We start from the raw sequence: 13,180 nt of genomic DNA, 5'->3' as shown, positions 1-13,180 counted from the left end.
TCACAGGTGTAAAATCACTTGTCCATATGGTTATAGTTCTGTACAGTTGCTTTTTTTTTTTTATCCTGCACTACCATGACCTAATGCAGCAATTTTTTTTTGTGCTGTAAAGTTCAAATTTGAATGACAATAAAAAGGAAGTCTGAGTCTAAATGTGCAGGCTAATTGGGAACAGGTGGGTGCCAGGATTGGGTATAAAAACAGCTTCCCAAAAAATTATGTTCAAACTGATAAAACATTTTTTTTTTTTTTTGCAAATAATAATTAACTTTAGAATTTGATGCCAGCAACGCGTGACAAAGAAGTTGGGAAAAGTCGCAATAAATACTGATAAAGTTGAGGAATGCTCATCAAACACTTATTTGGAACATCCAACAGGTGTGCAGGCTAATTGGGAACAGGTGGGTGCCATGATTGGGTATAAAAACAGCTTCCCAAAAAATGCTCAGTCTTTCACAAGAAAGGATGGGGCGAGGTACACCCCTTTGTCCACAACTGCGTGAGCAAATAGTCAAACTGTTTAAGAACAACGTTTCTCAAAGTGCAATTGCAAGAAATTTAGGGATTTCAACATCTACGCTCCATAATATCATCAAAAGGTTCAGAGAATCTGGAGAAATCACTCCACGCAAGCGGCATGGCCGGAAACCAACATTGAATGACCGTGACCTTCGATCCCTCAGACGGCAGTGTATCAAAAAACCGACATCAATCTCTAAAGGATATCACCACATGGGCTCAGGAACACTTCAGAAAACCACTGTCACTAAATACAGTTGGTCGCTACATCTGTAAGTGCAAGTTAAATCTCTACTATGCAAAGCAGAAGCCATTTATCAACAACATCCAGAAACGCCGCCGACTTCTCTGGGCCCGAGATCATCTAAGATGGACTGATGAAAAGTATTTACATCCAACACAATTTCCCAACTCATATGAAAAACGGGGTTTGTATCTGTCTTGGTTAAGATAGAAGTATTAGGTATTTCTATAGTCTTTGGTATGACTCGGCCGGGGTTTGAACTCACAACCTACCAATCTCAAGGCGGACACTAGGCCACTGAGTAGGTAAGAAGAGGTGTACCTGCAGCAGGAGGTGGTACTTCAACACCCGCTGCATGGGGACCACCAGCAGGTCCCTCAGGGTGAACTTGCCGTAGTTGGCTCTCTTGGAACACTCCTGCAAAAAACAACAACACAACTAAATGTAATAGATTTTTTTTTCCATTTTGACGGAAAAAATACAAACCCCGTTTCCATATGAGTTGGGAAATTTGTGTTAGATGTAAATATAAACGGAATACAATGATTTGCAAATCCTTTTCAACCCATATTCAGTTGAATGCACTACAAAGACAACATATTTGATGTTCAAACTCATAAACTTTATTTATTTTTTGCAAATAATAATTAACTTAGAATTTCATGGCTGCAACTCGTGCCAAAGTAGTTGGGAAAGGGCATGTTCACCACTGTGTTACATCACCTTTTCTTTTAACAACACTCAATAAACGTTTGGGAACTGAGGAAACTAATTGTTGAAGCTTTGAAAGTGGAATTCTTTCCCATTCTTGTTTTATGTAGAGCTTCAGTCGTTCAACAGTCCGGGGTCTCCGCTGTCGTATTTTACGCTTCATAATGCGCCACACATTTTCGATAGGAGACAGGTCTGGAGTGCAGGCGGGCCAGGAAAGTACCCGCACTCTTTTTTTTACGAATCCACGCTGTTGTAACACGTGGCTTGGCATTGTCTTGCTGAAATAAGCAGGGGCGTCCATGAAAAAGACGGCGCTTATATGGCAGCATATGTTGTTCCAAAACCTGTATGTACCTTTCAGCATTAATGGTGCCTTCATATATGTGTAAGTTACCCATGCCTTGGGCACCAATGCACCCCATACCATCACAGATGCTGGCTTTTGAACTTTGCGTCGATAACAGTCTGGATGGTTTGTCAACCCTCTGGTCCAGACTACACGATGTTGAATATTTCCAAAAACAACGAAATGTAGACTCGTCAGACCACAGAACACTTTTCCACTTTGCATCAGTCCATCTTAGATGATCTCGGGCCCAGAGAAGCCGGCGGCGCTTCTGGATGTTGTTGATAAATGGCTGTGGCTTTGTATAGGAGAGCTTTAACTTGCACTTACAGATGTAGCAACCAACTGTATTTAGTGACAGTGGTTTTCTGGAGTGTTCCTGAGCCAATGTGGTGATATCCTTTAGAGATTGATGTCGGTTTTTGATACAGTGCCGTCTGAGGGGTCGAAGGTCACGGTCATTCAATGTTGGTTTCCGGCCATGCCGCTTACGTGGAGTGATTTCTCCAGATTCTCTGAACCTTTTGATGATATTATGGACCGTAGATGTTGAAATCCCTAAATTTCTTGCAATTGCACTTTGAGAAACGTTGTTCTTAAACTGTTTGACTATTTGCTCACGCAGTTGTGGACAAAGGGGTGTACCTCGCCCCATCCTCTCTTGTGGAAGACTGAGCATTTTTTGGGAAGCTGCTTTTATACCCAATCACGGCACCCACCTGTTCCCAATTAGCCTGCACACCTGTGGCATGTTCCAAATAAGTGTTTGATGAGTATTCTCCAACTTTGTCAGTATTTATTGCCACCGTTCCCAACTTCTTTGTCACGTGTTGCTGGCATCAAATTCTAAAGTTAATGATTATTTGCAAAACATAAAAATGTTTATGAGTTTGAACATCAAATATGTTGTCTTTGTAGCATATTCAACTGAAAATGGGTTGAAAATGATTTGCAAATCATTGTATTTTGTTTATATTTACATCTAACACAATTTCCCAACTCATATGGAAACAGGGTTTGTATATACACTGCTTGAAATTGCAGCTTGTTCCGTAAACCCCTGCCCTAGAAAAAAGTGGTACTGTTTTTCCATTCATCATAAAATGTTGTAAAAAATATATATATATATATATATTTTACAGTATAATTTTGGAAATGTAACGTTTTTACTCTAAAATGACAAGTTATTTCAAACAATTTATATAATTAACAATTAAATCCTGAGGCAAATTCATACATTATTTACTCTTAAAAGCAGCCCTCTGATGAGTGGCCCTCAATGAGAACCATTTTGACAATTTTGATTATTATTAATTGTGTATACTAAGTAAGTAAGCCAGGGGTGTCCAAACCTTTTCCACTGAGGGGCCACACACGGAAAAATTAAACCATGCGGGGGCCGTTTTGATATATTTCATTTTCAAACCATAACAAAGTATATGGATTCTTTTTTTTTTACCTTTAGGACTCCCAGGGACCATAGAGAGTCTCCGTCATTAACATGTTAAAAATAAGTAAAATTTTTATTTTTATTTTTTATATAACGCTTACAGTAAATCTCTATATCAACCTCAGGTTGATATAAAGTAAAAAAAAAACAAAGGTTTTTTGCAACTTTGTTTTTTATAGTAAAACTGAAATATGCGGTATTTCCCGCATTAACCAAATCATTCAGAAAGCAATGTTTGATCTGAATTAATAGGAGCCCTAAAAAGATCAATAATACAGTACACCATTAATTTAAATGTATTATTATTTCTGAGTAATCACAGTAAAAAAATAAATCAAATCCCACTAAATATCTTTGGGATCCAAAAGGTCCCCCACTCGGAAAAGGGATACATTTTTATTATTATTTGTTTTACTTTCAACACTTAAGTTACGAGATCAACTTCAGATATATCTGTTGATTTCACGTCTGAACTATTATTTTGTTTGTTTTATGCTCTTTTGCCAAAGAAAACACTGTTTTTATATGGCAACCACACAGTATATTCACATAATATTTTCCACATAAAACATTATAAAGTGAAATATTTGAAGTAATTGGAGCCTTAAATAGGTCAATAATTCATCATAAAAAAAAAAGTTGTAACTTTTTTTTTTAGCATTGTCAATAGAGCAAAATAAAGAAAAACAAAAGAAAAACAAACAGCCTGCATGGCAGCTTTGTGTCAACATTGCAACTTTTTCCCGTTAGATTTCACCTCATTCTACTTTTTTAAGTGTTTATTTTTTTATTTTTGCAATAGCATTTCCAGAAGGTGTGGCGGGCCACTAAACAATTAGCTGCGGGGCCACACTTTGGACACCCCTGAAGTAAGCAATCAACCCTGCAATTCTGAAATGAGCCCTTGGCTGTTCAGACAATGTGAGGACAGAATAGCCTTAGCTGTTCAGACAATATGAGGACAGAATACCCTTAGCTGTTCAGACAATATGAGGACAGAATACCCTTAGCTGTTCAGACAATGTGAGGACAGAATACCCTTAGCTGTTCAGACAATATGAGGACAGAATACCCTTAGCTGTTCAGACAATGTGAGGACAGAATACCCTTAGCTGTTCAGACAATATGAGGACAGAATACGGAAATTCTGCTCCCATCAAAGCCCAATGTTGCAATATTACAACATTTCTCTAAAACACATACATAAACATTTTATTCTTTTTCAACTCCTAAATTTCTGCCTCCTGCACATCTGAAAGGTCAAATATTTTTTTATTTGGGTCTTATATTATTGACAGCAAGAATTGAGCTTCCTGCAATGCCTCAAGTGGACACTGGAGGGCAGTGTCTGACCACCTGACAAGATGCATGACTGTTAGTTGTTTTTTACCTCCAGCTTCATGCGGACATCCTCTCTGTCCTTGCATATGTTGTCCAGGGTGGCGATGGCCGTCTCCACGTCGCTGCAGTATTTCCCATAAATAAGCAACCTGAAACAGATAAGACAATATTTTTTATTTTATTTTTATTTCTTTAGTTCAAGGCTTTTCAGAGTAATTATTTGCGTGTGTACGGCACCTTTCTTTGAACGTTATAAAGATCTGGTAAAGGTTTTGGGCACTTCTGTGTTGGACTGAGTCTTGGATTTCCTGCAGTAAACATTTGTGTACTTTGACCAGGTCCTGCAAAAACAAAAATAAGCTTTTGTTGAATTGTACACAATGGAAAATGGACTTGATTAGAAACACCTTTAAGTTCCATGACAATAAATGGGTTGTGCTTGTACTATTTCCACATTCACGCACACGTTCACACACTGACGGCGGGAGTTGCCGTGCGAGGGCCCTAACCCAAATCAGGAGCAAGGGTGAAGTGTCTTGCTCAAGGACACGACGGACGTGACTCAGTTGGTAGAAGGTGGGGATCGAACCAGGAACTGGCACGGCCACTCTCCCAACCCTCGCTTAGTGGCTCCCAGGTGCTTTTTCAAAAAAGTATGAAAATGCGAAAAGAAGAGGAAAAATAAAATTTTTGTTTTGATGATTTCTGTAGGACAAACCTCCCTAATCGTTAGAAATGCCACTGTTTATGTTAAACATGCTTCACTGATGAGATTATCTGGCGAGCGCCGTGGTTTGTTTACACGTGCGACTTTCTCCGACGCTGCCACAAAAAGACAACATCTGTCCACCAAATGTTGTATACTGTGCGTGCAATGCACAAAGGTGAGCTTTGGCCATTCCAAGATAGTCATTTCCAGGAGTTTCTGCATCAAAAAGCGACATTGGTGTGTAAAGGATATCACCACATAGGCTCAAGAACACTTCAGAAAACCACTGCCAGTAACTTCAGTTGGTTCGCCACATCTGTAAGTGCAAGTTAAAAGTACTATGCAAAGCCACAGCCATTTATCAGGCGATACTGCATCCAAAAGCGACATCAGTGTGTAAAAGATATCACCACAAGCGCTCAGGAAGACTTCGGAAAACCACTGTCAGTAACTACAGTTGGTCGCTACATCTGTAAGTGCAAGTTAAAACTCTACTATGCAAAGCAAAAGCCATTTATCAGGCGGTACTGCACCAAAAAGCGACATCGTTGTGTAACGGATATCAGCACATAGGCTCAAGAAAACTTCAGAAAACCACTGCCAGTAGCTTCAGTGTATTTGCCACATCTGTAAGTGCAAGTTAAAACTACTATGCAAAGCCACGGCCATTTATCAGGCGATACTGCATCCAAAGGCGACATCAGTGTGTAAAAGATATCACCACAAGTGCTCAGGAACACTTCGGAAAACCACTGTCAGTAACTACAGTTGGTCGCTACATCTGTAAGTGCAAGTTGAAACTCTACTATGCAAAGCCAAAGCCATTTATCAGGCGGTACTGCATCCAAAAGCGACATCAGTGTGTAAAGGATATCCCCACAAGCGCTCAGGAACACTTCAGAAAACCACCGCCAGTAACTTCTGTTGGTCGCTACATCTGGAAGTGCAAGTTATAAACTCTACTCTGCAAAGCCACAGCAATTTATCAGGCGGTACTGCATCAAAAAGCGACATCAGTGTGTGAAGGATATCACCACATGGTCTCAGGAACACTTCGAAAAACCACTGTCAGTAACTACAGTTGGTCGCCACATCTGTAAGTGCAAGTTAAAACTCTACTATGTAAAGCCAAAGTCATTTATTAAGCGGTACTGCATCAAAATGCGACATCAGTGTGTAAAGGATATCACCAAATGGGCTTAGGAATACTTCGAAAACCACTGTCAGTAACTACAGTTGGTCGCCACATCTGTAAATGCAAGTTAAAACTCTACTATGCAAAGCCACAGCCATTTATCAGGTGGTACTGCATCCAAAAGCGACATCAGTGTGTAAAGGATATCCCCATAAGCGCTCAGGAACACTTCAGAAAACCACCGCCAGTAACTTCTGTTGGTCGCTACATCTGTAAGTGCAAGTTAAAACTCTACTATGCAAAGCCAAAGTCATTTATCAAGCGGTACTGCATCAAAAAGCGACATCAGTGTGTAAAGGATATCACCACATAGACTCAGGAACACTTCAGAAAACCACTGCCAGTAACTTCTGTTGGTCGCTACATCTGTAAGTGCAAGTTATAAACTCTACTCTGCAAAGCCAAAGCCATTTATCAGGCGGTACTGCATCAAAAAGCGACATCAGTGTGTGAAGGATATCACCACATGGTCTCAGGAACACTTCGAAAAACCACTGTCAGTAACTACAGTTGGTCGCCACATCTGTAAGTGCAAGTTAAAACTCTACTATGCAAAGCCACAGCCATTTATCAGGCGGTACTGCATCCAAAAGCGACATCAGTGTGTAAAGGATATCCCCACAAGCGCTCAGGAACACTTCAGAAAACCACCGCCAGTAACTTCTGTTGGTCGCTACATCTGGAAGTGCAAGTTATAAACTCTATTATGCAAAGCCACAGCAATTTATCAGGCGGTACTGCATCAAAAAGCAAGATCAGTGTGTGAAGGATATCACCACATGCGCTCAGGAACACTTTGGAAAACCACTGTCAGTAATTACAGTTGGATGCTGTATCTGGAAGTGCAAGTTATAAACTCTACCATGCAAAGCCACAGCCATTTATCAGGCGGTACTGCATCAAAAAGCGACATCAGTGTGTAAAGGATATCACCACATAGACTCAGGAACACTTCAGAAAACCACTGCCAGTAACTTCTGTTGGTCGCTACATCTGTAAGTGCAAGTTAAAACTCTACTATGCAAAGCCAAAGTCATTTATCAAGCGGTACTGCATCAAAACAGACATCAGTGTGTAAAGGATATCACTAAATGGGCTTAGGAATACTTCGAAAACCACTGTCAGTAACTACAGTTGGTCGCCACATCTGTAAATGCAAGTTAAAACTCTACTATGCAAAGCCACAGCCATTTATCAGGCGGTACTGCATCCAAAAGCGACATCAGTGTGTAAAGGATATCCCCATAAGTGCTCAGGAACACTTCAGAAAACCACCGCCAGTAACTTCTGTTGGTCGCTACATCTGTAAGTGTAAGTTAAAACTCTACTATGCAAAGCCAAAGCCATTTATCAGGCGGTACTGCATCAAAAAGCGACATTAGGGTGTGAAGGATATCACCACATGGTCTCAGGAACACTTCGAAAAACCACTGTCAGTAACTACAGTTGGTCGCCACATCTGTAAGTGCAAGTTAAAACTCTACTATGCAAAGCCACAGCCATTTATCAACAACACCCAGAAATGTTGCCGGCTTCACTGGGCCCGAGCTCAACTAAAATAGACTGATGCAAAGTTGAAAAATGTTCTGTGGTCTGAAGAGTGCACATTTTAAATTGTTTTTGGAAACTGTGGACGTCCAAAGGGGAAAAGAACGATCTGCTGAAAAGCCAGCATCTGTGATGGTATGGGTGGGGGGATGTTAGCACCCAAGGCACGGGTAACTTACCGGGATATTCACAAACACTTTCTCCATCTCGGTGGTGGATAAAAACACAGTGAGAGGCGTCATAAAGTTCTGTGGCAGAGAAGAGAGAGAACAGATGAGAATCAATCAGGTCCCTACAGAATAAGAGTGCAGGGGGGTAGGGGGGTGGTAGTCATTTTTGCGAGGATGCATTACCACAAGTTGCAAACAAGGAGTCACCGTCTGGGGTCGCCAAAATATAATAATATAATCTCATTTTCAGCGTTGGCAATTTAATGATTTCTTCTCGGAAAAAATGAAAAAGTAAAAAAAAAAGGCTTTCTACTTGTGCTGGGAGTGCGTGCTAAATTGCAGCAGCCACTTCGTATTGAGAGTCGTGGAGGGCCGCTCTCCGCCGGGAAATCAGGCGGCCTTTTCCCGCACTCGGAACGCAGACGGGAGTGGAGAGACAAGTCGAGACGAGGCTGGAGTGAAGATTTCTTTTTTTTTGTGTCCTACCTTGAAAACGATATCGAAGCTGATTGAGCAGGCGCACGTTATTTAACCCGCAGTTAATATTGGAGACATGACGTACATTTTTGCTCAATTTCCGACCGTAATTGCTTCTTCCTCTGACTGGAAAGATATTTTTTATTCATGTTTTATTCCAATATTTTAACCTCTTCAGGCCCAAGCTGTTTGTTTACATGTTGTTGTTTTTTAAATCTTTGCTATTTGGGCTTATTGGACCCCAATTACAATAAAAACTAAGAATCATCTTTTGATATGATGTACCTAGCCCATAAGTACACAAATGTGTACTTCATGTTTAGTGACGTGCTAATTCTGCTTTTTACACCTTTATTCCCTAAATTCCATTGTGTGTTATACTTTTCTGACACCACCAGATGGCGGTATAAGTGTCCACATAATCGGCCATAAGACCCCAATTCAGCAGTGTACACCATTTTGGAAATAAGAGCTAAAAGGTGTTGTCCACACATGTGGCCACTTAACCTTTAGAGGTTTTAACTTCAAATACCTCCATCCAGGGAAAGTTTTCGTATAGCCCCCGTCCCTAGGTGGAGGATAATCATTTTGCAATGCGGTCTGCTGAAAATGGTGGAAAAGCTCCATCTCTACATAGCAACTCATGCTGTGGTCATGCGGTCTGCTGAAAATGATGGAAAAGCTCCATCTCTACATAGCAACTCATGCTGTGCTCGAGTTTGGAATTGTCACAAAACACATTTTAAGGTAGTCAACGCCATCAGGCGGCGAAAGTGGATGGTACACTTTCCCCCCTATTTGTCACGTTTCTCGTCTCAGGTGAACTGCGACGAATCCCCTTCCAACTGTGGATCAAAGATACTGCATGTTTGTGGTAAAACAACACGTGACCACTTACTTATAAGGTAATGTAAGGGGAGATTTTCATAACTTGTGTCAACACTTTAGCATTCATGTTAGAACAATTTACGGCAGTGCGCCTTATAATCCGGTTTGCCCTGTGGTTCGACAAAATATTTTACTTCTGATTGGATAAAATGTCTTCCGTAAAAACAAGCAACACTGGAGCCTGACCTAGAATATAATGAATACTGTTATATCTATAAAAAGTAAATTAAATATAAAATTAACTTTGATTAATTTATGATCATCGGATTAATTTAACAGATAAATATAACTGTATTTATTTATATATTTTTTCCTTCCGTTCACAACCTTTGTTTTACCTCTCTTTTATAATTAAATTAATCCGCTAATGGTCACGGGTGTGGCTCCGCTGATCTGCATAGCACCGCCGCTGCTCAAACCAGTGAGTATCCAATCACAGGACGCGTAAATGTCACATTCAACATGAGGCCGCTAGAAGGCCTTACTGATAACAACTTGTGATCTAATTAGTTATTGCAATTATCTATCAACAGTATGTGTCGGACGCCCGCATTGTTAATCCTGGGCAAATTTGGTACAGCATGGCAACATAAGCTAGCTGAATTCTGATTGGATAAAAACTCTAACCTACAAAAAAACAGCACTGGAAGGAGCATAATATGACAAGAAGAGAATATGAATAATTTTGGATATTTGGGGAAAGTAAATTATAAATGTGTTTTATCTTTAATTAGGATCATGATTTCTGGTTATGTTCGGTCACCAGAGAACGCCTTGCTGGACCTGTCGGCCCACCACTATGTATATGTATATATATATATATATATATATAGATATATATATATATATGTATGTATATATATGTTTGTATGTATATTTACAACATTTTGTATTCAGTAACAGTATCCCCATTCCAGAATAATTGCCTTTCTACTATGTGCCAATAGAAACTTAACGCCGGTTGAAAGTGGTTACACTTGGCACACCTCTTCAGTACTTCATTATCAGAAAAGTGTGTACCTTCTCTATAGAATCCAGGGTATCAGTGAATTTCTCCTCGGTCTGCTTGATTTCTGTCAAACAGCAACTCCTGATGTCAATCTCAGCTTGTTTCTGGAACACCTACACAAACAAACACGCACGCAGGTCATGTGGGGACCAATACACACAAACACGCAAGCAGGCCTTGTGGGGACCAATACACACAAACACGCACGCAGGCCATGTGGGGACCAATACACACAAACACGCACGCGGGCCATGTGGGGACCAATACACACAAACACGCAAGCAAAGGCCATGTGGGGACCAATACACACAAACACGCACGCAGGCTATTTGGGACCAATATACACAAACATGCCTACAGGCCAAGTAGGGACCAATACACACAAACACGCACGCAGGCCATGTGGGGACCAATACACACAAACACACCTACAGACAATGTGGGGACCAATACCTTCACTGCAATACCTACTGTGTGTTGACCACTTGCCATACACACTTCAGGCAATGTGGGGACCATTACACACAAACACGCCTACAGACAATGTGGGGACCAATACACTCACTGCAATACCTACTGTATGTTTGGCCACTTGCCATACACACTTCAGGCAATGTGGGGACCAATACACACAAACACGCCTACAGACAATGTGGGGATCAATACACTCACTGCAATACCTACTGTATGTTTGACCACTTGCCATACACACTTCAGGCAATGTGGGGACCAATACACACAAACACGCACACAGGCCATGTGGGGACCAATACACACAAACATGCAGGCAGGCAATGTGGGGACCAATACACACAAACACGCACGCAGGCCATGTGGGGACCAATACACACAAACACTCCTACAGACAATGTGGGGACCAATACACTCACTGCAATACCTACTGTATGTTTGACCACATGCCATACACACTTCAGGCAATGTGGGGACCGATACACACAAACACGCCTACAGACAATGTGGGGACCAATACACTCACTGCAATACCTACTGTATGTTTGACCACTTGCCATACACACTTCAGGCAATGTGGGGACCAATACACACAAACACGCCTACAGACAATGTGGGGACCAATACACTCACTGCAATACCTACTGTATGTTTGGCCACTTGCCATACACACTTCAGGCAATGTGGGGACCATTACACACAAACACTTCTACAGACAATGTGGGGACCAATACACTCACTGCAATACCTACTGTATGTTTGACCACTTGCCATACACACTTCAGGCAATGTGGGGACCAATACACACAAACACGCCTACAGACAATGTGGGGACCAATACACTCACTGCACTACCTACTGTATGTTTGGCCACTTGCCATACACACTTCAGGCAATGTGGGGACCATTACACACAAACACGCCTACAGACAATGTGGGGACCAATACACTCACTGCACTACCTACTGTATGTTTGACCACTTGCCATACATACTTCAGGCAATGTGGGGACCAATACACACAAACACCCCTACAGACAATGTGGGGACCAATACACTCACTGCACTACCTACTGTATGTTTGGCCACTTGCCATACACACTTCAGGCAATGTGGGGACCATTACACACAAACATGCCTACAGACAATGTGGGGACCAATACACTCACTGCAATACCTACTGTATGTTTGACCACTTGCCATACACACTTCAGGCAATGTGGGGACCAATACACACAAACACCCCTACAGACAATGTGGGGACCAATTTACTCACTGCAATACCTACATATGTTTGACCACTTGCCATACACACATCAGGCAATGTGGGGACCAATACACACAAACACCCCTACAGACAATGTGGGGACCAATACACACAAACACGCCTACACACAATGTGGGGACCAATACACTCACTGCAATACCTACTGTATGTTTGACCACTTGCCATACACACTTCACACACTAAAGTCACGAAAATTGACCATTACAAACAAAAGTAAATTAATGCTTAGGGCTTGTTACGAAGCCATTTTCTACAGATTCCAATGCAGATTTCTGTTCTATGATTCGGTGTTACATTCAAGTGCACGACACTGATGTTGACTGAGTGTGGCATGTGATAGGAAGTCGTGAAATGGGAGTGATGCGAGAAAGACGACTGACCGGGGGAGGATGGGCTTCCGTTTTCATCAGGTCCTCGTAGATTTCACCGCCAGTTTCATCGTCATACACGCAGTCGTAAAGGTCCTCCTCGTCGTCCACCCCGTTCTCACTGCGGAGCACATGACAAATCACAAAAATATAGTACATCTCTTTCTTTTTATAGAGGAGAAAAATCACTTCTTAAATGTACTGTAGTATATTTCTAGGTTAAAAAAAAACCCAAATGAGGCAAAAGTGTATTTGGAATGTCATTTTTTACTGCAACAGGTACTCTACACACAAAGGGAACGTTGTTTGTTTTGTCATCATTTACTTAAGTCCCATTTGGCACAACTTTGCTGTTAAAAATATTAATTGTGAAATTTAGATGTGTTTTGCTGATTTGTTGATGCTGATGAGGAGGACTGGAGTAGCAAAGGACATACTGGGAAA

General features: G+C 41.2%; 1 protein-coding gene across 2 annotated transcripts in view; it reads right to left on the bottom strand.

Annotated features, from left to right (window-relative positions):
- LOC133569749 (guanine nucleotide exchange factor VAV3) overlaps window positions 1-13,180 on the bottom strand; it is a 219,862-nt gene that overhangs the window by 85,016 nt on the left and 121,666 nt on the right. Inside the window, exons 5-10 of one of the 2 annotated variants that reach the window (XM_061922308.1) lie at window positions 12,749-12,857; window positions 10,622-10,723; window positions 8,246-8,314; window positions 4,852-4,955; window positions 4,664-4,763; window positions 1,085-1,180 (exon numbers count right to left, since the gene is read on the bottom strand). In XM_061922308.1, coding sequence (XP_061778292.1) covers window positions 1,085-1,180; window positions 4,664-4,763; window positions 4,852-4,955; window positions 8,246-8,314; window positions 10,622-10,723; window positions 12,749-12,857 — 580 coding nt within the window. The remainder of the gene's footprint in view (window positions 1-1,084; window positions 1,181-4,663; window positions 4,764-4,851; window positions 4,956-8,245; window positions 8,315-10,621; window positions 10,724-12,748; window positions 12,858-13,180) is intronic. The other variant, XM_061922309.1, reaches the window with a different exon arrangement.

Source organism: Nerophis ophidion, linkage group LG15 (assembly GCF_033978795.1).
Source record: "Nerophis ophidion isolate RoL-2023_Sa linkage group LG15, RoL_Noph_v1.0, whole genome shotgun sequence".
In the NCBI taxonomy this organism is placed as follows: Eukaryota; Metazoa; Chordata; class Actinopteri; order Syngnathiformes; family Syngnathidae; genus Nerophis; species Nerophis ophidion.
The sequence above is the reverse complement of the archived record's forward strand: the minus strand, read 5'-3'. Positions and strand labels throughout refer to the sequence as shown.